Source organism: Coregonus lavaretus (assembly GCF_964263955.1).
Source record: "Coregonus lavaretus genome assembly, chromosome: 33".
NCBI lineage: Eukaryota > Metazoa > Chordata > Actinopteri > Salmoniformes > Salmonidae > Coregonus > Coregonus lavaretus.
This window is the reverse complement of record NC_140020.1, coordinates 31,209,603-31,237,500: the sequence shown is the minus strand read 5'-3', so window position 1 is coordinate 31,237,500 and position 27,898 is coordinate 31,209,603. Positions and strand designations below refer to the sequence as shown.

Sequence of the window (27,898 nt, the reverse complement as noted above, 5' to 3'; positions counted from 1 at the left end):
AGTCATCTCCAGCCTTGTCCTCGTCAACACTCTCACCTGTGTTAACGAGAGAATCACTGACATGATGTCAGCTGGTCCTTTTGTGGCAGGGCTGAAATTCAGTGGAAATGTTTTTTTTTGGATTAAGTTCATTTTCATGGCAAAGAGGGACTTTGCAATTAATTGCAATTCATCTGATCACTCTTCATAACGTTCTGGAGTATATGCAAATTGCCATCATAAAAACTGAGGCAGCAGACTTTGTGAAAATTAATATTTGTGTCATTCTCAAAACTTTTGACCACGACTGTCCTGTACTAGGCAGGGTGAAAGCAAATGTAGACAATGAAAAAAAGCTTTGTTGGTGTTGCGTACATGTGAAAGTATAAATGGGCTTCCGTATGTACAGTGGGGGAAAAAAGTATTTAGTCAGCCACCAATTGTGCAAGTTCTCCCACTTAAAAAGATGAGAGAGGCCTGTAATTTTCATCATAGGTACACGTCAACTATGACAGACAAAATGAGAAGAAAAAAATCCAGAAAATCACATTGTAGGATTTTTAATGAATTTATTTGCAAATGATGGTGGAAAATAAGTATTTAATCAATAACAAAAGTTTCTCAATACTTTGTTATATACCCTTTGTTGGCAATGACACAGGTCAAACGTTTTCTGTAAGTCTTCACAAGGTTTTCACACACTGTTGCTGGTATTTTGGCCCATTCCTCCATGCAGATCTCCTCTAGAGCAGTGATGTTTTGGGGCTGTCGCTAGGGAAACACGGACTTTCAACTCCCTCCAAAGATTTTCTATGGGGTTGAGATCTGGAGACTGGCTAGGCCACTCCAGGACCTTGAAATGCTTCTTACGAAGCCACTCCTTCGTTGCCCGGGCGGTGTGTTTGGGATCATTGTCATGCTGAAAGACCCAGCCACGTTTCATCTTCAATGCCCTTGCTGATGGAAGGAGGTTTTCACTCAAAATCTCACGATACATGGCCCCATTCATTCTTTCCTTTACACGGATCAGTCGTCCTGGTCCCTTTGCAGAAAAACAGCCCCAAAGCATGATGTTTCCACCCCCATGCTTCACAGTAGGTATGGTGTTCTTTGGATGCAACTCAGCATTCTTTGTCCTCCAAACATGACGAGTTGAGTTTTTACCAAAAAGTTATATTTTGGTTTCATCTGACCATATGACATTCTCCCAATCCTCTTCTGGATCATCCAAATGCACTCTAGCAAACTTCAGACGGGCCTGGACATGTACTGGCTTAAGCAGGGGGACACGTCTGGCACTGCAGGATTTGAGTCCCTGGCGGCGTAGTGTGTTACTGATGGTAGGCTTTGTTACTTTGGTCCCAGCTCTCTGCAGGTCATTCACTAGGTTCCCCGTGTGGTTCTGGGATTTTTGCTCACCGTTCTTGTGATCATTTTGACCCCACGGGGTGAGATCTTGCGTGGAGCCCCAGATCGAGGGAGATTATCAGTGGTCTTGTATGTCTTCCATTTCCTAATAATTGCTCCCACAGTTGATTTGTTCAAACCAAGCTGCTTACCTATTGCAGATTCAGTCTTCCCAGCCTGGTGCAGGTCTACAATTTTGTTTCTGGTGTCCTTTGACAGCTCTTTGGTCTTGGCCATAGTGGAGTTTGGAGTGTGACTGTTTGAGGTTGCGGACAGGTGTCTTTTATACTGATAACAAGTTCAAACAGGTGCCATTAATACAGGTGACGAGTGGAGGACAGAGGAGCCTCTTACAGAAGAAGTTACAGGTCTGTGAGAGCCAGAAATCTTGCTTGTTTGTAGGTGACCAAATACTTATTTTCCACCATAATTTGCAAATAAATTCATAAAAAATCCTACAATGTGATTTTCTGGAGAAAAAAATGCTCAATTTGTCTGTCAATTACAGGCCTCATCTTTTTAAGTGGGAGAACTTGCACAATTGGTGGCTGACTAAATACTTTTTTCCCCCACTGTATGTGTGTTAAAGTCTTTAGGATCCCTTGGTTATCCCATAGAGAGCAATAGTGATGGCGTCTTTTTGTAGACACTAACAGAGGCTAACCCCACCATGGCTTGTTGGCCAAAGCCTCTGAATGTTTTTGTTTTTGTTTTTTGGGATAAATGCTGTGGTAAACACAGGCTTAGGAGATCTTATACGTTTTGTTCTATGTGATAATCTAAATCAGCTAATATCCCGTTTTGCGCATTTTGAAGCATTTCTGTAATCAAAACAAGCACATAAAGGTTTCATAATTCATAAAGGTCATGTTGACTGACTGATATTATCTCATAGAGAAAAAAAGTCTAAAATCTCCTAAGCCTGTGTTAACCTCAGACCTTATTTTCAGCATTTATCCCAAAACCCCATTCTTTCCCTATTAATTTACCCCATAGGAATGGCCAACGAACCAGAGGTAGAAAATGCTAACTCATTTCCGTTTTTTACGACTACAAGCTGGTGAGCTCTATTACCTGTTGTTGGAGCCTCTGGCCAGGAATCGTGCTGACATACTGATGCTGGGAGCTCTACTGCGCTCTTCTGGGGAGGAGGGTAATTACAGTCAAATAATTGTAATATGTACCTGTACAACAGTTTATGGGTAGAATGTCACCTCCATGTGCAAAGTTGGAGTGTGTGCATGTGTCCTCTCTTACCCATATTGCTGGGCTCAGCCAGTGTTTCAAAGTGCTGTCTGAGGAAGGCCTCATGGTGACTGTCCTCTAGTGGGTCAGAGACCTTCCTCATCGCCTCATCCATACTAGAACTTTCCATCTTCCTCTCCTCCTCCTCCTCATCCTCTTCGTCCTCCAGGTCAGAACTGTCCTCGTCTGAGCTTAGAGGCTCTGCTGTGCCCTCAGAGTCTGGGAGGAGAGGTCAAAGTTCAAAGGTGAAAGGAGTGTGTATGTATGTGTATGTGTATGTGTATGTGTATGTGTATGTGTATGTGTGTGTGTGTGTGTATGTTCTTACCTCCATGATCCGGGTCAGGAGTAAGCTCTCTACTCCCGTAGCCCACAGAACAGGCACTGTCTGGGCTCTGGCTGTCCTGGCTCTCCGGCTCACGGTTCCTCCTACCCAGGCCGCGGGGCGACTCCTTTATCAGGTAATCACTGAGTGAGAGAGAGTGAGAGAGAGAGCGAGAGGGGGGATAGGGGAGAGAGAGAAAGACAGAGGGGGGAAGATAGGGGAGAAAGAAGGAATGAACAGTGAGAAGACAAAAAGAAGAGATAGTCAAAAGATAAGAGAGAGACACAGAGACAGCAAGTTGATAGATAAAGAGGAACATGAAAGGAGAAATTGAAAGTTGAAGTGGTGTGTGCATCTATGCATAGTATGTGTCCTTATGTGTGTGTGTGTGAGGTATACCTGCCACGTCTGCTGGCAGCGTAATCGCTCCCCTCGGGGTACAGCACACGTCCATCAGACCCCTGGGAGCCCAGGTCAGAGTCAGGGTTAGGGTTGGCGTTAGGGGTCAGCCAGGCAGCATAGTGGGGTTGAGGTTGACGTCTCTTAACCCGCTCCTCCAAGTCCAGCTTATACCACAGAACAGAGGAGCATTAGGGTTAGAGAGAACCAAATTCAAGTCCATCTACCTGTCTATAATATTTTACTAATCTATTAGCTATCGATCAGGGATGGGCAACATTGATGCCTGCCTACCCACGTCCATACCCCCCCACCCCCCCGAAAACAACTTTCTCATTATTTCTCTTAGAATGATCTTCTTGACCCTAACCAGTCAGGCTTCAAGATGGGTCACTCAACCGAGACTGCTCTTCTCTGTGTCACGGAGGATCTCTGCACTGCCAAAGCTGACTTTCCTCTGTTCTCATCCTCCTAGATCTATCCACTGCCTTCGACACCATGAACCATCAGATCCTCCTCTCCACCCTCTCAGGGCTAGGCGTCTCAGGCTACGCACACACTTTTACTGCATCCTACCTGGCAGGCCGTTCCTACCAGGTGACGTGGAGAGGATCTGTGTCTGCATCATGTACTCTCACTACTGGTGTCCCCCAGGGCTCGGTTCTAGGCCCTCTCCCCTTCTCTCTATACACCAAGTCACTCGGCTCTGTCATATCCTCACATGGTCTCTCCTATCATTGCTATGCGGATGACACTCAACTACTTTTCTCCTTCCCCCCTTCTGACACCCAGGTGGCGACACGCATCTCTGCGTACCTGGCAGATATCTCAACTTGGATGTCGGCCCACCACCTCAAGCTCAACCTCGACCTTGGCGTGACCCTGGACAACACCCTGTTGTTCTCTGCAAACATCAAAGCAGTGACCCGCTCCTGCAGGTTCATGCTCTACAACATCCCTAGAGTACGACCCTACCTCACACAGGAAGCAGCACAGGTCCTAATCCAGGCACTCGTCCTCTCCAGTCTGGACTACTGCAACTCGCTGTTGGCTGGGCTCCCTGCTTGTGCCATCAAACCCCTGCAACTTATCCAGAACGCTGCAGCCCGCCTGGTTTTCGACCTTCCCATGTTCTCTCATGTCACCCCGCTCCTCCACACACTCCACTGGCTTCCAGTCGAAACTCGCATCCACTACAAGACCATGGTGCTTACTTACGGAACAGCAAGAGGAACTGCCCCTCCCTACCTTCAGGCTATGCTCAAACCCTACACCCCAACCCGAGCACTCCGTTCTGGCACCTCGGGTCTCTTGGCCCTCCCACCCCTACGGGAGGGCAGCTCCCGCTCAGCTCAGTCCAAGCTCTCCTATATCCTGGCTCCCCAATGGTGGATCCAGCTTCCCCCTGAAGCTAGGACAGCAGAGTACCTGCCCATCTTCCGAAAACATCTGAAACCCTACCTCTTCAAACACTATCTTAAAATAATCATCCTCCTCACCTCGACCACCTGTGATATGTGGTTGTCCCACCTAGCTATCTTAAGATGAATGCACTAACTGTAAGTCGCTAAATTACTAAAATGTAAATGTAAATCTGAGTGACACTGCCTAACAAAATCAGACCATGATAAAAATAGCTAGCCGCGAAACTAACTTAGCAAACAAAAATACATTTGCAGACATGGGCTAATTGACTGACTATCAGTGACTAACATAACAACAGAAAAACTGCTGATGCACAACCAAATTTCAAAATCGCACCTTGTGTATTCTACATTTACATTTGACATTTTAGTCATTTAGCAGACGCTCTTATCCAGAGCGACTTACAGTTAGTGAGTGCATACATTTTCATACTGGCCCCCCGTGGGAAACGAACCCACAACCCTGCCATTCTAACTCGCAACAGTAAGTTCAGACCCCGACTGAGTCCATCAGAGGGCCTTCAAAAGGGGGGAATGCGGCCCCCTCTCTCTCTTTCTCCCCCCCCCCCCTGCTCTCTCTCTCCCTCTTCCCTCTCTCCCAGTCTCTCTGCCTCTCTACTTACCGAGGTCCCCTGCAGGCTGGAGGTGCTCCCTGCGTCTCTCGCTTTGAGCCGGGAGGCAGGGCCTTTCTTGTGAGAGGAGCCGGTGATGGAGAAGGCCTCTAGCTGTCTCAGGTCCAGCATAGACTTGACCATGAGTTCCAGAGAGCCCATACGACAGGACCAGCGACGCCGGGGCCGACTGGAGGGCTCAGGGGCCAGAGGGCTGTCTAGGGCCTGGAGCGGAGAGTGGAGTGGAGGGAGGTGGAAGACACACACACACACACAGGGACAGAGACAGAGACAGAGACAGAGAAGGAAAGAAAGAAAGTACACTTCCCCTAAGTATTTATTTGGACAGTGAAGCTAAAATGTTGAATTTGGCTCTGTACCCCAGCATTTTGGATTCGAGATCACATTTATTTGAGGGTATTTTTATACATATCTGTTTTACCGTTTAGAAATGAATGCACTTTATGTATCTAGTCCCATTTGCAGTTTGTTTTGGTTGTGTTTCGATTATATTGTGCCCAACAGAAATGAATGGTAAATAATGTATTGTCATTTTGAAATTAATTGTTTTGTAAATAACAATAGAATGTTTCTACATTCATGTGGATGCTACCATGATTACGGATAATCATGAATGAATCGTGAATAATGATGAGTGAGAAAGTTACAGATGCACAAAGATAATGCCCCCAAAAACATGCTAACCTCTCACCATTACCAATAATAGAGGAGGTCATCATTCTTTGGGGGGGGGGGGGGGGGTATGATATTTATGCCTCAGTAACTTTCTCACTCATCATTATTCACGATTCATTAATGATTATCCGTAATCATGGTAGCATCCACATGAATGTAGAAGTGTTCAGAAACATATTATATTCTTATTTACAATGTAAGTAACTCCAAAATGACACAATACATTATTTACCATTCATTTCTATTGGGCACAACATAATCCAACAAATGCATCCAACAAGTTTGTAGAGTCACAAGCTTGATGTAGTCATTGCGTGCTAGGCATATGGGACCAAATACTCAATTTGGACTAAATGTAATACACTATAAGTGAATTTTTCCAAATACTTATGACACCTTCAAATGGGGGGACTACCCAGCTAGCACATTTGGTTCCTTGGAATTTGTGGGCATTAATGTATGTTTTTGGTTTCCCATTGTTTCTGGGAATGAAGTTTCCTGATCAGTGAAACTGAACATTTCTTTTTTAAATTCTGAGAACGGAAGTGAAAATTTCACCTGTTCTGGGAAGATACATTTTTAGGTTGCAGGAAGGTTGTGAGAACATTTTACTATGGTTCCTTATAAGTTTTCCTGGGAGGTTTTATTAACGCTCTGAGAACTAAAATTATAGGTTATTTGGAGGTTTATGAATAACTTCCTTAAGCTTTCACTGAATGTTTCAATAAGACTTTTAATAACAATGCTAGCTTATTTTGGGTTAACTTTTTTGAACTCCAAACACATGGAAATTATATTCCTTAGGCATTAATCATGCAAACACATGTATTTTTTATTGTGAAACAGCATCAGTCAGATTCAAACCTATAATCTTCTGTTCTCTATCCATGGAATTAGTCCACTGCACCACCAAGATGGAGCTAGCATGCCATGTTTTTTTAACTCATACAAAGCTGTTCATCTATTCAAGCAGACCCCTATTCAAAGGAAACAAGCACTCATTAAGATCAGGAGTGGCCAATTAGTGGGCACGGCCAACACACCTGCACACACATAACAAGATAGAGGAGAGTTTTGTTGATGCTGAGAACGGAATGTATATGTTTTCAAATAACATTCTTAGAACGTTCTCTGTACGTTGGAACAATTTGAGAACATGACTAAATAGAACCATGAGGAAACCTGTAGGAAACATTATGCTGAAGTACTGAAATTCCCACAGAAGAAAGTTGTTTCTTAACATTCTCTGAACTATTTGAGAACATACCCAATGTCAAACCAGTTGGAGAATGTTCCTAGAACATTATCAAATTTGAAATTAAATCTAACTATGTTTGAACGTTTAGGAAACGTTCTGTTAAAGTAATGATATACCAAAAAAAAAAGTTCCTTAAATGTGCTTAGAATGTGCCAAAGCCAAGGACCTATCCTGCACCATTCCCAGAAAGTTGTGGGAAGGTTTTATGCAAAATAACCATAGGACAACCACGCATTCAACAAGCTCTAAGAAACATATGGTTCTCAGAACATTATGTGCTAGCTGGGTAGGTACATGAAGCGCTTTCATTTCTAAACTATAAAACACATATGTATGAAAGTACCCTCTAATAAAAGATGACATTCTGTACTGCCACTTCATATAAAACATTTGATCTCAAATACTGGAGTATAGAGCCAAATTAAGGAAATTAGTGTCACTGTCCAAATAAATATGTAGGGGATTGTAAGAAAGAGAGTAGCATGAATGGAGCAACCGCTGTGTGTGTGTGTGTGTGTCCAACAAACCTTCTTAGATTCCCAGTCCTGTCCTTCATCTGAGGCACCTATAATAGACAAGAATGCAGTATTTAAGGTAGAGACACTAGAGGTAGAAGTTGCCCAAATGTTACATCCAGATATGATGACTCTGTTCTGTACCTGCGTCATCGTCATGGCTACTCCCTGAGGAGGTGTTACTGTTTCCTGTGATCTGTTCCAGGTCACAGGGATCGTCCCTCTCCTCTGGCTCCTCCACCTCACGGTCACTCTCTGATGACATCAGACCAAGATCCGGTGCACTGTACACCTCACGCCTACATCACACACAACAACAAGGAGACAGTAGGACTGGGCAATATGGCCAAAATATCATATCATGATATTTTTATATTTTTGGATGGTATGACGGTATTTGATGTTTTTGAATAATAAAAGTACAACATTTGCTTTATGAGTAGTGCATGACCCTAGGGTGGCAACACATACATTCTAAGAGATTTCAAGAAATGTTAATGGGGCATTCTCCATTCTGATTGTTTTATACTGTTCAGTCAAACTTCAACCCAAAAAAAATTTCAGCATTTTCATCAATTTCTGCATTTCCTGCACTCATTTGAGATCATTTCCACACTGCCACGTAGATATGGACAAAAAATCTAGGCCTTATTTTTAGGCCAAATATTGCTATTGCGATTTGACTTGCGATATAGATCAAAACACTTGGGGGAACTGTTGGAATCATAGAAATAGAATGACTATTCTAATTCTATAGATAGAATATCATAGTGGGCACTTTGAATACAGTGTTGTTTGACATGACAACGAATGAGAAAGCCAGGGCGGAGTTATTGTGACAGGGTCGGAACCAAAGTGTTGGTCAGTGTTTCCTAGGGGAACCTATAATCTTTGGCTACATTAAACGTTTTCTCTTAGCGGTTTCATGTAGCTAACATATTCATGTGGAGGTGACATGGCGGCAAATTCAAGATACAAGAACCATTTGAACAGTTTGCTACTACACCGGATGAAGAAGCGGAAAGAGCGTGGAGATGTAGAAATGGACAGCGAGGAACAAGGAAAGGAGCTGAGTGTAGAGGGAAACGGTGTGGTGAGGAAGAGTGGCATCAAGTACAAAAATGTAAAAAACGTACTCCAGTAGCTCAGAAATGTAACCTGACGAGAGGAGAGTGAGGATGAATTACGTGCGGTGGCTCTTTGAGTGACAGGGGGCGGGGCTTAGTCTGTGAGGAAAGCGGAATGGAGAGAGAGACGACTCAAGTAGCGGAGTAAACTATAAAAACCGACGCCGCACACGGCGGAGTAGAATATCACATTTAACAAACCAAACATTGAAATACATTTACATTAAAAAATAGTTATTTAGCAGACGCTCTTATCCAGAGCGACTTACAGTTAGGGAGTGCATCAATTTTTTCATACTGGCCCCCCGTGGAAATCAAACCCACAACCCTGGCGTTGCAAGCGCCATGCTCTACCAACTGAGTTACATGGGTAAAATGTGGTATACCGCCCAGCCCTAGGAGACTGTGAAATGTCTGTTCAGTCCTTGGTTACCTGTGGAAACTGTTACCCTACTGCTTATACCCATCCAATCCTTTACCTGAGTGTGGAGGTGTTGCAAGGTGGTGTTAGGGGGGTTCGTCTGAGACGTTCTCTCATACTCATGGTCAGCTCTGGAGCCAGACGCCATACAAAGATACAGCTGGAATAGACAACAGGCCATCAGACAGACACAAACAGACAGACTCACACACACACCAGGGCGGGGTCCTACCTGTCCCCAGACACAGAGATGAGATGTTTACAGTCGTTGGTGAACTTCATCCCAGTCACTATCTCTGAGAACAGGAAAAGAAAGAATCAGCTGGCTTGTAGGTTGTTTTGAGTGAGTGAGCGAGCGAGCGAGCATGTGTGTGTGTGTACAGTATGTCATGGTCTGTTACCAGAGTGTCCGAACATGGTGGCCACACACACTCCAGAGCGGAAGTCAAATATGCTGATGTTCTTATCAGAGCAGCTGGTGGCAACGTACTGACCAGACGGATCAGTCTGCACCTGCATGGGGAAAAACAGAACATAAAGGTTGAAACTAGAGGTGGGCACCAATATCGACAATTCAAATGATATTGTTTCATATCAATATGAGCCAGGCATATCGTGATATCGGTTTATCCTTGCTGTAAACCTACACTATTATGTAAAAGTCATACGTGACTGTTCCTGCAGGCACAGAATCATCTCACCGGCTCTCAATTTAGCATATTTAACTGCCTGCTGATGGGCCATCAACAGGCTTCACATTGTACTCAAACTGGATGGTTAGGTTAAGCCCCCAGAACATTCACACCTGTGACCTGCCCAATGGGCATGCAATTGTCTGAACGTCACAAATCCGTGGACGTGAAGTCCACACAGTTGCAATGTTATTTAGTCAAACCAAAATGATATCGATATAGATATGATACCATATCAGTGCCCATCACTAGTTGAAACGTCGTAACTATCACAAGCTTCATAAATAACTTATTTGGGGAGCAGCCACAGTGAGCTGACATTTTCTATCTTTCTTTGACAGAGTTGTCGAGTAGAATGATCCTAAACCTTAAGCAGGCTGCCATCCTCAGTCTGTGAACCCTTGTAGAGTTTCTTCTGTTTCCCACTGCTGATGTTGAAGATCCTGATGCATCGGTCCTGGCAGCCCACAGCAGCATACTTACAGCTGGGCTCTACATCCATGTCATACAGAGTGGTCTTCCTCACCACATGGTGAGAACGCCTGAACTCTGTACCTCCGTCTGTCTGAGGGGGGAGAGAACAAAACCTTGGTTGATTTATCTAGCTTACTCTTGAAAAATAATGTTAACATCATCTTAAGGTATTCTATACTCTACGCTCAGTGTCTGCAGTTCATATACAAGCAGAGCTACATTACCTTATAGACGGTAACAGATGTTTTTAAAACTCAGAAAATCAAGACAGTGGCCGTGTGCAATTTCTCTAAGATAAATACTGACATGCAGCCACTTGGTAAAAACAAAGAGCATGTTAATAGATGGAACAGAGAGCACTGCCAGAGAAGAGCAGATTGAGAGAGAGAGAGAGAAGAGAGATGTCAGTGTTTGTTTCCTAAACTGCCACTCAAATAATGTATATTTACACTGGGAAAGCAGTGCTAGCAGGAAGCTAAAAAGACATTTTTGGGTCTGGAAGTGGAACTCTGTCCCTGCGATGGACTCATGTTCCACAACTTAACAGTAGTCCCATTCCTCTATCCATTATCCTAATAGAGACATTTAAAAAGGGAAGGAGGAACGTATGAAGAGTGGATGATGATGACTGTTGTCTCTTTTGCAAATGTTGAGATACTGAGATCCCAGTTAGTTACATAACGTTGCATTTAGAACAACTCAAGTTTTGGACTTCTGTAATTGCAACGTGACACACTAACGTGTTCCTTACCCTGTGTACCCTGACTGAATGTTGAGTGTCTTACCCTGTGAGCCGTACGGAAGTAGATGCTCTTGTCTGCTCCACAGCTGATCATCCTCACCGTGTTGTCATTGGCTGAGGGAGGCGAGGCAAAGTAACCATAGCCATGAAAACAATCACAGAGCTTTGAAATTACCAAGATCTTACATACAGTACCTATCTCCTACTGTCCAACCTTACTACATAGACTGTATCTGTTCTAAAGATGTTTACGTTATGATGACGCCTTTCTCTCTGATGTCGGGAAGTTACAGGTCACTCACCAGCGAATCGGACGGCGGTGATGGATGAAGAGTGTTCGTCCAGGGTCTGGACAAGGCCGTAGTCTTTCTCAGCATCCAGGACGTGGATCAGACGGTCGCGGCTAGCGGTGGCTAACAGCTTCAGACCTGTCTCTGGTTTAGAGTATTCCAGACACAGGATCTCTGAGTCATGGGCTTCCACCTTCTGAATCTCTGCCATACTGCTGAGGTCATGAACCCTGCAGAACACACACACACATCAAAAACACACACTCTGCACAGACATAACCAGACTCCATTCCTATCCCATCCCATTCTCATCCCGTTCCGTACCTCAGCATCCCGTTGCGGTCTCCAGACGCCAGGTGTTTCCCATCGGGGCTGACACAGATGGTCCTAATGCCTGTCCTGGTCTCTGCTGTCTGTCCGTCTGTCTTCTCTGTGCTAACTGACACACTTCCCTCTGTTTCCACCAGGGTGGCGGTGTTTCCATCCATATAGATCACCTTCAACAGGTCCTGAGGGGTAGAAAGGTGGATGAACGAAGGAAGGATGGAAGAAGGAAGAATGGCCGGAGATAGTGGATGAAAGAAGGATGGCTGGAGTGCAGCGGGGGTGAGGGAGAAAGATGACTCCCAGGAGCCACAGCAAGAGGTTTAACAGTTTCTCTCAACAGAATACAGCTTTTCACATGCAGAGGTGGGTCGGTATCTACCAGAGTACACTGTTAGATATTGGACACATACCTTACTAAGAACATTCTGTGTATGAGTGTGTCCCTGCCTCTCTGTAGTCCACAGTCTGACAGTGTTGTCTGCTGAACAGCTGAGGAACTCTCCAGAAGACAGACCAGACTCTGGGGCCTCTGGGACCATCTTGAGAACAGAGAGAGGAGGAAGAACACATGGAGTAATGGTATAGTAAAGGAACATTCTCTGTATCATACTGAATTACTTCCATAAAGCCTCAACTACAGAGTCACTTAATCATCTCTACAGCCCTCAAATATTACTCTTGATATCTTGACATTTTACCTGTAGGTCCCAGACACAGGCGGCGTGGTAGAGGGCAGAGTGCACCTTGCCTACCCTGTGGAGGTCCCTGACGTCCCACACATACAGGCTGTGGTCGTTATACACACAGCTCAACCAATGACTGACCGGGTCATAGGTCACCGCCACAGAGTCAGGGTAGTGGGCGGCCATCTTGTTTGTGAACAGGTGGCTGATGGGAGAAAGGAAGTAATGTGTGACTTATGTTAATGCATGGTGTACCAGGAGTAACCTGCTTCAGCTCAGAATGTAGTTGTAAAACAGGGTTGCAAAGATGTCCCTAGAAACTGATCTAAGGTTAGTTTCGTATTCCCCAGCCTAATAGTTAAGGTTAGCATTGGGAAGGGTAAACTGATCCTAGCTCTGTACCTAAGGGTAACTTCTACCCAGAGGTTTGTGTGTGTATGTGTCACACCTGGCCTGTGTGAAGCTGGACACGTCAGTGCCAAGGTGGTGTGGTCTTGGCAGGGTACAGATGAACCCCAGGTCAGCAGGGCTGAAGGCTCGCACCATCCCATTAGCACAGCCACAGAAGATCAGCTCCTCTGATACACACAGAGACCTGGCCACACTGGTCTACGGGGACAGGAGGAGATCAATCAACCAATCAGTCTACCAATGATTCAATCGATATTATTAAAGAGTAACTTGAAGGTCCTTCTCAGACACAGAGATTGACATTGCTACGCATGGTCTACAGAGGACAGGAAATGATGCAACAGAGAAAATCTAGTCTCAAGGACCCAAGGATCCAGTCAGTAATGATCTAGGTTACATACAGTGGGGAGAACAAGTATTTGATACACTGCCAATTTTGCAGGTTTTCCTACTTACAAAGCATGTAGAGGTCTGTAATTTTTATCATAGGTACACTTCAACTGTGAGAGACGGAATCTAAAACAAAAATCCAGAAAATCACATTGTATGATTTTTAAGTAATTAATTTGCATTTTATTGCATGACATAAGTATTTGATCACCTACCAACCAGTAAGAATTCCGGCTCTCACAGACGTGTTAGTTTTTCTTTAAGAAGCCCTCCTGTTCTCCACTCATTACCTGTATTAACTGCACCTGTTTGAACTCGTTACCTGTATAAAAGACACCTGTCCACACACTCAATCAAACAGACTCCAACCTCTCCACAATGGCCAAGACCAGTGAGCTGTGTAAGGACATCAGGGATAAAATTGTAGACCTGCACAAGGCTGGGATGGGCTACAGGACAATAGGCAAGCAGCTTGGTGAGTTGGCAACAACTGTTGGCGCAATTATTAGAAAATGGAAGAAGTTCAAGATGACTGTCAATCACCCTCGGTCTGGGGCTCCATGCAAGATCTCACCTTGTGGGGCATCAATGATCATGACGAAGGTGAGGGATCAGCCCATAACTACACGGCAGGACCTGGTCAATGACCTGAAGAGAGCTGGGACCACATTCTCAAAGAAAACCATTAGTAACACACTACGCCTTCATGGATTAAAATCCTGCAGCGCACGCAAGGTCCCCCTGCTCAAGCCAGCGCATGTCCAGGCCCGTCTGAAGTTTGCCAATGACCATCTGGATGATCCAGAGGAGGAATGGGAGAAAGTCATGTGGTCTGATGAGACAAAAATAGAGCTTTTTGGTCTAAACTCCACTCGCCGTGTTTGGAGGAAGAAGAAGGATGAGTACAACCCCAAGAACACCATCCCAACCGTGAAGCATGGAGGTGGAAACATCATTCTTTGGGGATGCTTTTCTGCAAAGGGGAAAGGACGACTGCACCGTATTGAGGGGAGAATGGATGGGGTCATGTATCGCGAGATCTTGGCCAACAACCTCCTTCCCTCAGTAAGAGCATTGAAGATGGGTCGTGGCTGGGTCTTCCAGCATGACAACTACCCGAAACACACAGCCAGGGCAACTAAGGAGTGGCTCCGTAAGAAGCATCTCAAGGTCCTGGAGTGGCCTAGCCAGTCTCCAGACCTGAACCCAATAGAACATCTTTGGAGGGAGCTGAAAGTCCGTATTGCCCAGCGACAGCCATGAAACCTGAAGGATCTGGAGAAGGTCTGTATGGAGGAGTGGGCCAAAATCCCTGCTGCAGTGTGTGCAAACATGGTCAAGACCTACAGGAAACGTATGATCTCTGTAATTGCAAACAAAGGTTTCTGTACCAAATATTAAGTTCTGCTTTTCTGATGTATCAAATACTTATGTCATACAATAAAATGCAAATTAATTACTTTAAAATCATACAATGTGATTTTCTGGATTTTTGTTTTAGATTCCGTCTCTCACAGTTGAAGTGTACCTATGATAAAAATTACAGACCCCTACATGCTTTGTAAGTAGGAAAACTTGCAAAATCGGCAGTGTATCAAATACTTGTTCTCCCCACTGTATCTAAGATCAGTGTCCTGGCCTCACTCCTGGATGGACTTGGATGGACAAAGGTGTTCCCATTGGAAGTGTCTCAAACACATCCTGTCCTCGTCCCTGTCCCTAACCCTAATCTATCTGTGATCGCCTTACTGCTGGCAGGACACAAGGGACACACAGACCTCTATAGAGCCTACAGTTGGACAGAGTCCATACCAAAGACAGACATGAACTCCTTTCACACCACAGACACATGCCAGCCATTTCCTTGCATTAGGCCATCTGTTAACAGTCCAAAGGCACCTTCACACTCCTATGTCAGTGACTCACCTATAGGCTCTCCCATCTGTCAGTGACTCACCCGTAGGTCCACCCACTTGTCCAGCATCCTCTTGGTGTTGAATTCACAGAGCAGGCCGGAGGAGGTGATACAGAAGGTGCTTTCGGCCTTAGAGCCACGCCCACAAGCCACGTCACAAAATAAGTTGTTCCTCAGCTCCCCCAAGAGCCCAGAGCGCCCCAGCAGAGGGACAGGAGTACTGGCCTGCACAGACACAACAGAAACACTAGTGTTATTAGTATTAGACTTAGTATCAGGAGCCGGGACTGGGACTGGAGCACTGGCCTGTAGAGAGAAATGCAGTTAGTTAGTTGGTTATGTAAAATGCAATGAGTAACAAGAGTTAGCCGTTCTGTTAGTCTGCTCACAATCAGTAGCATTAGCCTGCACAGAAACCCAAGAAACAGAGATGAAAGTACCTTGATAGATTTGGAGTGGTCCAGGTACCAGAACTTGACGTGTCTGTTCCCTGCTGTCACAAAGTAGGAGCTGTCCTCAGAGAAGGACACTGCTGTCACCTTACTGGACACCTTGTTAGCAGCAATTACTGTGTTCTTCTGCAACCACAACAAAAATACAAAATGTATGAGGTCAGTAACTATAGAAGTATTGCCCCTGTGGCAGTTACACAAGCAGAAGGGCAGATTCTATTGATGTTGCGGTCTCTGGGGCAGTGGCTATTGCAGAAGGGCTGATAATATTGGCTCATAGAAAGGTCACTCAGGGCAGATGAGAATTTCCTTGGTTGACAGAAAGGTGACATTGGACAACTTAAGTAAGATGCCTATTGGCCAGAGGCTTCTGGCATACCTTCCATGCCCAGACGTGGACCATCATGTCGTGCTGGTAGCCCACGCTGACGATATATTTACTGTTGGGAGAGAAGGCCACACAGGACACGCCATACTTATGTTCCTGCAGCTCTGCCAGCTGCCGACGCTCACAGACCTCCCAAACACGCACCGCCGGCAGGTGACCCGACTGGGAGGGGGAGGGAGAGCGAGACCGAGAGAAGGGGAGATAGATGGAGAGAAGGGGAGAGAGAGATAAAGTCACAGTGCGAATACACATGCTGTGTCAGCCACAATCCACTCAGTCTGAACCATTTCACACACTATCAGAGGTCAAAAAGTTGTTACTTTAATCTGACTGTGCCCAGGTCCACTAAGGATACTGGGACACTGTGTGTGGATCAGCTCCTATGTGTGTGTGTGTGTTTGTGTGTGCATGTGTTATCAGATCGTCCTCTCAGAGATACAGGGATATCCACATGTTTACCTCTAGTTTTTAGCCTACTGATTGTTCTGCTTCTGTAACAGATTCATCATTGCTTCCATAGTAAGGGACTCAAATCAATAAAATGACAGAGTCTATCAGTGATATTCTAGTCTTTAACAATGACCCAAAAGAAAAGGAAATGTAGGAAGCATTCAATTGAGATACACTCCTCATAATAACGTATTCCCTCACCCTAATGGTTAAGGTTAGAATTGGGAAGGGTAAACTGATCCTAGTACCTAAGGGTAACTTCTACCCAGAGGGTTGTTTGTGTGTGTGTGTGTAACCAACAGCAGTCCTATGAGCATGGTACTTGGTACTTTGACCCCTGCTGCTATGGCAACTCTGAAGTGCTCACCCACTTACAGCGAGAGGGATTTATTTAGGCTCTGATTGGCTAGCTGGGATTAGGCTAAGGCGCCACATCAACACAGCAGCGTCGAGCCACATGAGCTAATCTGGAGCTAAAACATTACCACACCTACGGTACGACACAGGGAGATATTCAATCAAACCCACTAACCAGATTTTGAGGATTAAAATCGAAAGAAAGAAAGAAAGAAAGAGAGAGAAAGAGCGAGAGAAGAGAGAGAGAGAGAGAGAGAGAGAGAGAGAGAGAGAGAGAGAGAGAGAGAGAGAGAGAGAGAGAGAGAGAGAGAGAGAGAGAGAGAGAGAGAGAGAGAGAACTCACCTCTCCTGTGACCAAGCATTTGCCATCTGGAGAGAAGGACAGAGCTGTGATAGTTTTCCTGTTAAAAGAGAGAAGAGTATTCTGTGGTTACAGTCATACATGTATCCGTGGATGTTTAGGGTCTGGGTAGAGGATGATTAGGGTATGATTAGGGAATGAGTAGGGGGTGATTACGGGATGGTAGTGCGAGTGAGTAATGTCTCACCTGGATGTATTGAGGATGTGGTGCTGTCTGTTCTTCTTGGGGTTCAGCAGAACCACCACACAGCTACAGAGCAGGAGAAACACACACCAGGGTTACACAGCAGGAATTACTACTGTAACTACAGTGTAATTACACTGTATCCTTTCATTGCAATTCGACCACCATCTTATGCACTTGATCTGCAGCTGAGTAATATGAGGCTGCAGAATAATAGTTACATGACATAAGGGCAATTTGCATTTCCAAAAAGGCAGTGAGGAATATGGTATTGACTGTGAATACTTATGTAAATGAGATATTTCTGTATTTAATTTTCAATACATTTGCAACCATTTCTAAAAACATGTTTTCACTTTGTCATTATGGGGTATTGTGTGTAGATAGATGTGGAAAAATATATATTTCATACATTTTTTATTCAGACTGTAACACAACAAAATGTGGAATAAGTTAAGGGGTATGAATACTTTCTGAAGGCCCTGTATGTAACAGTAGCAACCCAACAGGGGTGTTAGTTACCTAACATACTTCTGAAGGGCTGTTTGTTCTGTGTTCTGCAACAACGCTTCTCTTAATTCTGAATATATAATATGTAAAGCAGTGTTAATATTGTAAAGCTTCCACTGATCCTAAACAGAATCTCTAAGCCTGCCGGATAATCGTGTGAACCTCTGAGCTTCTACCTGCCTGCCATTCAAATCGGATACCTGAGTCCCCGTCATAATGGTCCCCGTCATAATGCGTGCCTATCACTTCCTGCTATCATCACTTCCTGTTCACAGAGAGTGTGGGGGTGTAAGTTAAACAGGACAGTACACCCTGGCAGCTATGTGACACAGCTCTGTGTGAACCACGTCTCTGGCCTATTAAGTGTGCCAGGAGTTTAAAATAGAGGAGCTGAGGAGGATTGGCAAAGGTATGAACAATGGCAAACACACACACGCATACGTGCACATTCACAGTCCTTGGCGCAGAGCTAGTCCAAGGACCTAATTCTCTTGTTGTTCCAGACATTGGCCTGATTAATTAGGTTATGACAGAGGCTTTTAGGAAGCATGGCCTACTTACTGCATTTCTGCATGCCAATTGCACACTCCCTCAAAATTTGAGACATCTGTGGCATTGTGTTGTGTGACAAAACTGCACATTTTAGAGTGGCCTTTTATTGTCCCCAGCACAAGGTGCACCTGTGAAATGATCATGCTGTTTAATCAGCTTCTTGATATGCCACACCTGTCAGATGGATGGATTATCTTGGCAAAGGAGAAATGCTCACTAACAGGGATGTAAACAAATGTGTGCACAACATTTGAGAGAAATATGCTTTTTGTGAGTATGGAACATTTCTGGGATATTTTATTTCAGCTCATGAAACATGGGACCAAAACTTTACATGTTGCGTTTATATTTGTGTACAGTAAAATACCTGGGTTAAATGAATGGGAGTGTATTTGAGTATTTTCAAACACTTTCCAAGTGTATTTCCAAATACATTACTACTTGTCTTTTCAAATAAAATATATCTGAATACTTAATTCGAATGCATGTGAAATTAATTGAGACATTTGAAATAGTATTTGAACCCAGGTCTGGCATGCACGCACTCACACCTCTCTCTCTCTTCCTCTCCGCCTAGACTCACCCAGCAGGATAGGCCACAAGACCAGAGTGGGGGTCACAGGCCAGACCACTGTTGCTAGAGGCTTTGATTCCCAGGACCCTCTCCAAAGTCACCTACAGAGGGAGACAGAGAATTCTAGAGTTTTAACAAGGCAATCCCAAATCCACCCCTAGCCCCTGTCCCTAGCCCACAATCCCTATACACTAGTGGAGATCTGAGAGGATTTTATAAAAGGGATAATCAACTCGGGGCTCTATGTGTTCTCTGGAAAATAATGCAACATTGTTCATTATGTTCCATAGAACGCATAGCCCCTTGTTGATTATCCAATGTATTGCATGTCTGTTTATGCCCCGTGGGAGATTAGCCCTGATGGACTACCCAGCAAGCAAATAAAGTTCTGAGAACCATATGTTTCTTAGAGCTTGGTGAGAGCGTGGTTGTCCTATGGTTATTTTGCATACAACCTTCCCACAACTTTCTGGGGATGGTGCAGTATAGTTGCTTGGTTTTGGAACATTCTCAGCACATTTAAGGATCTTGACAAAGAAAACGTTATTTCCTTGGTATTTCATTACTTTAACAGAACATTTCCTAAAAGTTCATGTTTACATTTAATTTAAATTTTGGTAATGTTCTAGAAATGTTCTCCAACTGGGTTTGACATTGGGGATGTTCTGAAATAGTTTAGAGAACATTAAGAAACAATGTCCTTCTGTGGGAATTTCAGTACTTCAGCATAACGTTTCCTACAGGTTTCCTCATTGTTCTATTTAAAGTCATGTTCTCAAATTGTTCCATGACCATTAAGAAAACTTTTCATAAAAACCACAAGAAAACATGAATGTTCAGAGAACGTTCTAAGATAAAGCAATTGTACACAAGAGGGCGTGCTAAACAACATTTTTAGCACGATCTACGGTACTCGGAGGACCGCAGCACAGCCGTGCTAAAAAAAGTTTTGCACAACCTAGCGTGTACAATTGCTTTTCAACAACGTGTTAATAATTAAATAAAAAACATTATTTTGATAAATGCATCCATAGGCTACTATTTCATCCCTCAACGAAAATACATGCCTAGTCCCGACACATTTATGGTTGCTAGCCAAGCCGGCTGGCCGTTCATTCTATCGGTAAGTTTGCCAGTCGTTAAGTCATTTTGTTCTGTATCTATAGACGACCCAGTCGTTTGTTCTAAATGTTCCATTGCCATGCTGGCTGGCAATGCTCTTATTTCTTGCTTGCTAGCTAGCCAACTACGGTAACAAAGTCAGGTCAAACAGCACAGCTAGAATAACAGCAAAGTAGCTGCATTTGCGCTTGTTTAAGATCTTTTGGATACATCCATAACAATGACCTAATGAAGCGCGATTTCGCCTAGCATAGAAAATGTGCTCTCTCGTCAGGACCCTGTTCAGAGGAGCTAACACAATCACTTCAAAATGAAGCTGGTAAGGTAGCAAACTAGCTGCATTTTATGTCGTTTGACCTGTTTTTCTATTGACATTTCTTTGTACTGCATATATCCATAAAAATTATGCTGATTCATGATTTCGACTGGCTGAGAAAAGATGTCCGTTCATTCTATCGGTTAGGTTGCCAGAGACGCGACCCAGTAGTGAAGTCTTTTTGTTCTATATCTATGGACGCGACCCACTCGTTCGTTGTAAATGTTCTGTTGCCATGCTGGCTGGCAACGCTCTTATCCCTTGCTTGCTAGCTAACCAACTACTGCTAACACAGTCACGTCAAACCGTGCAGCTAGAATAACAGCAAAAGTAGCTGCATTTCATTTTGTTTGACCTGTTTCCCTATTGACATTTCTTTATATCCATAAAAATGATGCTGATACATGATTTTGACTGGCTGAGAAAAGATGCCCGTCTCGTCCTGACATGTTAATTATCAATAGGACAGTGGAGATCGAATTTTAATATTGAAACAATGTTGCAAATGTCAAGAGATGTACAAACTCCCGTTGTTGCAAATCAAATGTTCGACTAGAAGCAAGGGGAAACAATGTCTAGATGCTTTTTACAGCGGAGATCAAGTTAATCAATTGGCTGGCTGAGCTGATGGGACAGGATGCGCAGGGATTTCTCAGATGGAACAAAAAACAAGATGTAAATTTTTGCATCTTAGGCTTAACCGTGCTAAACAGGTTTTTTAGTATGACTTAGAACGCGTATCAACCAATAAGAAATGCTTGTTTTGACCAACCCGTTGTAGAATAAAAAAATAAAAAAACATACATTCAGTTCTTTGATTGTTAAGAAAACTTTCCATAAAAACCACAAGAAAACTGTAGTAATGTTCAGAGAACGTTCTAAGAATGTTATTGAAAAACATACATTCCGCTCTCAGCATCAACACAACTCGCATACACATATTTAGCAGATGATATTGCGGGTGTCGCGAAATGCTTGTGTTCCTAGCTCCAACAGAGCAGTAATACACAACAATACATACCAATCTAAAAAGTAAAGGACGAGCAATGTAGCAATGTTGGAGTCCGGAGTGTGTATGTGTGTGTGTATACACAGTGCATTCGGAAAGTATTCAGACCCCTTCACTTTTTCCACACACAATTCCCCATAATGACAAAGCGAAAACAGGTTTTTACATTTTTTTGCTAATTTATTATTAAATACAGTGTGTACCTTTACATAAGTATTCAGACCCTTTGCTATTAGACTCGAAATTAAGCTCAGGTGAATCCTGTTTCCATTTATCATCCTTGAGATGTTTCTGTAACTTGATTGGAGTCCACCTGTGGTAAATTCAATTGATTGGAAATGATTTGGAAAGGAACACACCTGTCTATATAAGGTCCCACAGCTGACAGTGCATATCAGAGCAAAAACAGGATTGTGTCGAGGCACAGATCTGGGGAAGGGTACCAAAACATTTATGGAGCATTGAAGGTCCCCAAAAACACAGTGGCCTCCATCATTCCTAAACAGAAGAAGTTTGGAACCACCAAGACTCTTCCTAGAGCTGGCCGCCCAGCCAAACTGAGCAATCGGGGTAGAAGGGCCTTGGTCAGGGCCTGACAGAGTGATCCTTGATGAAAACCTGCTCCAGAGTGCCCAGGACCACAGACTGGGGCGAAGGTTCACCTTCCAACAGGACAACAACCCTAAGCACACAGCCAAGACAACGCAGGAGTGGCTTCGGGACAAGTCTCTGAATGTCCTTGAGTGGCCCAGCTAGAGGCCGGACTTGAACCCGATCGAACATTTCTGGAGAGACCGGAAAATAGCTGTGCAGCGATGCTCCCCATCCAACCTGACAGACCTTGAGAGGATCTGCAGAGAAGAATGGGAGAAACTCCCCAAATACAGGTGTGCCAAGCTTGTAGCGTCATACCCAAGAAGACTCGAGGCTGTAATCGCTGCCAAAGGTGCTTCAACAAAGTACTGAGTAAAGGGTCTGAATACTTATGTAAATGTGATATTTCCGTTTTAAATTTTTAATACATTTGCAAAAATTTCTAAAAACCTGTTTTTGCTTTGTCATTATGGGGTATTGTGTGTAGATTTATGAGGGGGGGAAAATATTTAATGTAACGTAACAAAATGTGGAAAAAGTGAAGAGGTCTAAATACTTTACGAATGCACTTTGTGTGTGTGTGTGTGTGTGTGTGTGTGTGTATATACACAGCTGTGAAAAAAATTAAGAGACCACTGCTAACTTTTCTTAAATCAGCATCTCTACATGTATGACGGCCATTCCATTCCAGTGTCTGTTGAATTCCAACACAGGCACACCTCATTCTACTGAATTCGGTACTGATTAGGTGATCACCTGAACCAAATCTTATTTAATGAGGAAAAGTATAAAAACCACTGCTGTGGTCATCACTATCCTCTTGCAATAGGACCAGCTGGATGCCAAAAACAGAGCTAATAGCACCTCAAAAGTAATATTAATCAAAATATAACTATTGACCATGCCAAAAGAGTTGAAAAGGAAAGTTTTGAGTGAGGAAAAGAAGGGTTCAATTCTGGCTTTACTGGCAGAGGGATACAGTGAGCGTCAGGTTGCTTCCATCCTTAAAATTTCAAAGACGGCGGTTCATAAGAACAAGGTCAAGCAGCAGACATTGGGGACAACAAAGCTACAGACCGGCAGAGGGCGAAAACGACTCTCTACTGACCGGGATGACCACCAACTAATTCGAATGTCACTCAACAACCGTAGGATGACATCAAGTGACCTACAAAAAGAATGGCAAACGGCAGCTGGGGTGAAGTGCACGGCGAGGACGGCTCCTAGGGGCAGGGCTGAAGTCGTGCAAAGCTAGAAAAAAGCCCTTCATCAATGAGAAGCAAAGAAGAGCCAGGCTGAGGTTTGCAAAAGACCATAAGGATTGGACCGTAGAGGACTGGAGTAAGGTCATCTTCTCTGATGAGTCCAATTTTCAGCTTTGCCCAACACCTGGTCGTCTAATGGTTAGATGGAGACCTGGAGAGGCCTACAAGCCACAGTGTCTCGCACCCACTGTGAAATTCGGTGATGAGGATCGGTGATGATGTGGGGGTGCTTCAGCAACGCTGGAAGCGGGCAGATTTGTCTTTGTGAAGGACGCATGAATCAAGCCATGTACAAGGTTGTCCTGGAAGAAAACCTGCTTCCTTTTGCTCTGACATTGTTCCCCAACTCTGAGGATTGGTTTTTCCAGCAGGACAATGCGCCATGCCACACAGCCAGGTCAATCAAGGTGTGGATGGAGGACCACCAGATCAAGACATCCCAATCTCCAGACCTGAACCCCACTGAAAACTTCTGGAATGTGATCAAGAGGAAGATGGATGGTCACAAGCCATCAAACAATGCCAAGCTGCTTGAATCTTTGCGCCAGGAGTGACATAAAGTCACCCAACATCAATGTGAAAGACAGGTGGAGAGCATGCCAAGACGCATGAAAGCTGTGATTGAAAATCAGGGTTATTCCACCAAATATTGATTTCTGAACTCTTCCTAAGTTAAAACATTAGTATTGTGTTGTTTAAAAATGAACATGAACTTATTTTCTTTGCATTATTCGAGGTCTGACAACACTGCATCTTTTTTGTTATTTTGACCAATTGTCATTTTCTGCAAATAAATGCTCTAAATGGCAATATTTTTATTTGGAATTTGGGAGAAATGTTGTCAGTAGTTTATAGAATAAAACAAAAATGTTATTTTTACCCAAACACATACCTATAAATAGTAAAACCAGAGAAACTGATAATTTAACAGTCGTCTCTAAAAAAATTCCACAGCTGTATATATACATATACACACTTCCGTTCAAAAGTTTGGGGTCACTTAGAAATGTCCTTGTTTTCGAAAGAAAAGCAATTTTTTTGTCCATTAAAACAACATCAAATTGATCAGAAATACAGTGTAGACATTGTTAATGTTGTAAATGGCTATTGTAGCTGGAAACAGCTGATTTTTTATGGAATATCTACATCGGCGTACAAAGGCCCATTATCAGCAGCCATCAGTCCTGTGTTCCAATGGCACGCTGTTTGCTAATCCAAGTTTATCATTTTAAAAGGCTAATTGATTATTACAAAACCCTTTTGCAATTATATTAGCACAGCTGAAAAATGTTGTGCTGATTAAAGAGGTAATAAAACTGGCCTTCTTGAGACTAGTTGAGTATCTGGAGCATCAGCAATTGTGGGTTCGATTACAGGCTCAAAATGGCCAGAAACAAATAACTTTCTTCTGAAACTCTTCAGTCTATTCTTGTTCTGAGAAATGAAGGCTATTCCATGCGAGAAATTGCCAAGAAACTGAAGATCTCGTACAACGCTGTGTACTACTCCCTTCACAGAACAGCGCAAACTGGCTCTAACAAGAATAGAAAGAGGAGTGGGAGGCACCGGTGCACAACTGAGCAAGAGGACAAATACATTAGAGTGTCTAGTTTGAGAAACAGACGCCTCACAGGTCCTCAACTGGTAGCGTCATTAAATAGTACCTGCAAAACACCAGTCTCAACGTCAACAGTGAAGAGGCAACTAAGGGATGCTGACCTTCTAGGCAGAGTTGCAAAGAAAACGCAATATCTCAGACTGGCCAATAAAAAGAAAAGATTAAGATGGGGTTGTGGGTTCGTTTCCCACGGGGGGCCAGTATGAAAAATGTATGCACTCACTAACTGTAAGTCGCTCTGGATAAGAGCATCTGCTAAATGACTGTAAACTGAAAGAAGCTGAACTATCGGTCTGGACAGAGAGCTAAACAAACACCTCCCTGTCATTTTCTGACACTGAAATGCGTCTATTATCAATACAACGTGAGAGAAGGCTGATTGATTAGTTAGCACGCTGTTAGTGTGCTGTTTTGTTCTTGAATTTCTCAACAATAGCTCACATGATTAGATGGATCCACTGACTCAACCTCATGCATTGGAAAAGTGTCAAAATAGGCTATCATATAATAATAATATAATATGCCATTTAGCAGACGCTTTTATCCATAGCGATTTACAGTCATAATCATCTTTTTTTCTTTTGGTTCTCAGGTGTTTAGAGACATATTACTATTTTATTGGGAATATGAAGTCTCACATTTGAACATTTTAATCTAAGGCATTTCTTGAGAGAGTGATATACCCACAATAAAGCAAAATGTTGTTTCGTTATGTTCCCTAAATGACAGCAATAGAAATATAATGTGCATGCAATGACACTAGAATTTACTCTAGTTAACCTATCATTCGGGCATAAATCTATTGAAAAGCAAACCGGCAGTCACTCACCTTGTCCGCAAGGTTTTCTTTCCGATTCTTCCGCAGCATGTTCTTTATCCGACTTTTTATTGTTGACCCGTGCCCGTCTGTCATCTTGATATCCCGATAAATGTCTTACGTTAAAAGTTGTTTGAACCGTGAAATCCTTCTTTAGGATACATACGCGCTTGCATCACCAAGTAATATTTTTTGCAGCTGAGTAAACTTTAGTGCCATAGGCTTGTGTACAACTTTAATCTCTTGAGTAGGTTAGAGAAGTGTTAAACTACCGTGACGGGTGTACTGTAGTCGGTTTAGCTAATGTTTGGCGACTAAACTAGTTATATCTATTCTAGTGCAGTGGCTCCCAAACTGTGGGACACGCCCCATTGGGCGCGAGGGGTCGGCGAAAAAACTTTTTTTTTTTTTTTTGAAGGAACAGTCTGGCTTTAAACTTACTCTTGAAAGTTGTAATAATAGAATGCCCAAGGTGCAATTTCGCTCATTATCAGTTCCTCTTGTCATGTTATTCATTGCATACCTTAGAGAGCTATTTATAACATGTCAGAAATGTCCAGATCAACTCCATGTCAGCTAAAGTTTCTTTATTTAGGTTTTTTAGCCCATATAGTAATTTTTTTGTCACTCAAACATCACATGAATACACATTAGAAAATATGCTTTAAAACTGCAAAATGTTCTTTGCACCCCATGACAAAATGTGTAGAATTAGGAAATAAGCTTTAAACCTGCAAAATTATCTCCACAAGAGGGGTGTGAACAGTGCTTGTGCCCATAGAAATAGATGTGGCCTGTGCATGTTCCCCAATGCTGGAAGGGGGGCCCCCAGAGGGAAAACGTTTGGGAACCCTACTCTAGTGCAGTAGGAGTTCAATATGATTGAATTCAGTAGCTCAGATAAAGTTAGCCTACATCTGCACTCTACTAGGCTTATAATGCAATCATTACCCTGTATCCGCCAGTGTAATAGAGACGTGTGTAAAACCCAGATAAAATATAAATTTAAGCTTTCTGTCATAAATAGACCTAAGAACCATTAGAGCACTGCAATAATTAATGTATATAATTACTAGTCAAATTTTGATTATTCTATATTTATGAATTGTTTCATTATTGTGTTCTATTTTATTATTCCACATGCTATACTATTCTACCACCTCGTGGCGTTTCATGCAGGTTACAACAACTGCCACACCAAATAAATGTATACAGTTTAATCCATTTAAGGCCACAGTATCTTGCCAGCACATCTCAGTGACTGACATAGCAGCCATTTCTTTACAAAAAAATGCATTGAGGAGCATTATTCAACACTCAAGTCAGACATGAACATTTACAAACATTATTATTTGTAAATATATACACACACACCACAGTAGGCTTAGATAATGATTGTTTGTGACACACAAGATTGAAACAAATGTATTTTGACTACAAATAAAATAAATGTTTACATGTTATGCATAAGTTCCTCAAAAATTAGACATAAGAATCATTGAACAAGGAGTACCATTGGAAAACAGACGGGGAAGCAAATCATAAGGCAAATGAAAATATTCAACATTGTTGTAACTGTGTAGAAATAGTAGAAAGAATTGTATGAATTGAATTTGCCAAAGACTTAAAGATTTTTTTTTCCAAAAGCCTGGTAATGAAATGAAGAGTATTTAAAAAGGACTGGACGCACCAATCGCATATAGTCTTTACAGTGGCATAGAAATAACATTGACAGTGTTTTTGACATGAACAAACACATGAATGTTATCTGAAATCAATGATTTTCAGCTGCAAAGATTAGGGCCTATTGGTAACTTCAAAATGGACCAGAAAGTAATTGATCTGTTTTGTGGTCATGCGTGTCCATTATTTTTGTAGATTTAATCGAAGACAACACACACCCATACATTAACAAAACATGGGGAGTGAAGTCATGAACCCATCATGTTACTTAAGAGAAAAAAATACAGACCTTCCCTTTATCTTCAAAAATCACAG

General features: G+C 43.1%; 1 protein-coding gene across 1 annotated transcript in view; it reads right to left on the bottom strand.

Annotated features, from left to right (window-relative positions):
* The window catches only part of LOC311108068 (mitogen-activated protein kinase-binding protein 1-like), a gene marked incomplete at both ends in the record, with an annotated part of 33,784 nt that extends 7,788 nt beyond the window's left edge, over nt 1-25,996 (bottom strand). Inside the window, 25 exons of the mRNA XM_084150714.1 lie at nt 2,461-2,527; nt 2,644-2,850; nt 2,960-3,099; nt 3,356-3,519; nt 5,403-5,615; nt 7,872-7,909; nt 8,004-8,158; nt 9,047-9,085; nt 9,466-9,567; nt 9,640-9,703; nt 9,809-9,920; nt 10,467-10,664; nt 11,359-11,429; nt 11,618-11,835; nt 11,930-12,114; nt 12,343-12,471; nt 12,631-12,820; nt 13,064-13,224; nt 15,374-15,556; nt 15,772-15,909; nt 16,163-16,333; nt 17,322-17,379; nt 17,527-17,589; nt 19,169-19,260; nt 25,913-25,996. Coding sequence (XP_084006840.1) covers nt 2,461-2,527; nt 2,644-2,850; nt 2,960-3,099; nt 3,356-3,519; nt 5,403-5,615; nt 7,872-7,909; nt 8,004-8,158; nt 9,047-9,085; nt 9,466-9,567; nt 9,640-9,703; nt 9,809-9,920; nt 10,467-10,664; nt 11,359-11,429; nt 11,618-11,835; nt 11,930-12,114; nt 12,343-12,471; nt 12,631-12,820; nt 13,064-13,224; nt 15,374-15,556; nt 15,772-15,909; nt 16,163-16,333; nt 17,322-17,379; nt 17,527-17,589; nt 19,169-19,260; nt 25,913-25,996 — 3,242 coding nt within the window. The remainder of the gene's footprint in view (nt 1-2,460; nt 2,528-2,643; nt 2,851-2,959; nt 3,100-3,355; nt 3,520-5,402; nt 5,616-7,871; nt 7,910-8,003; nt 8,159-9,046; nt 9,086-9,465; nt 9,568-9,639; nt 9,704-9,808; nt 9,921-10,466; nt 10,665-11,358; nt 11,430-11,617; nt 11,836-11,929; nt 12,115-12,342; nt 12,472-12,630; nt 12,821-13,063; nt 13,225-15,373; nt 15,557-15,771; nt 15,910-16,162; nt 16,334-17,321; nt 17,380-17,526; nt 17,590-19,168; nt 19,261-25,912) is intronic.
* Nucleotides 25,997-27,898: the final 1,902 nt, after the last annotated feature.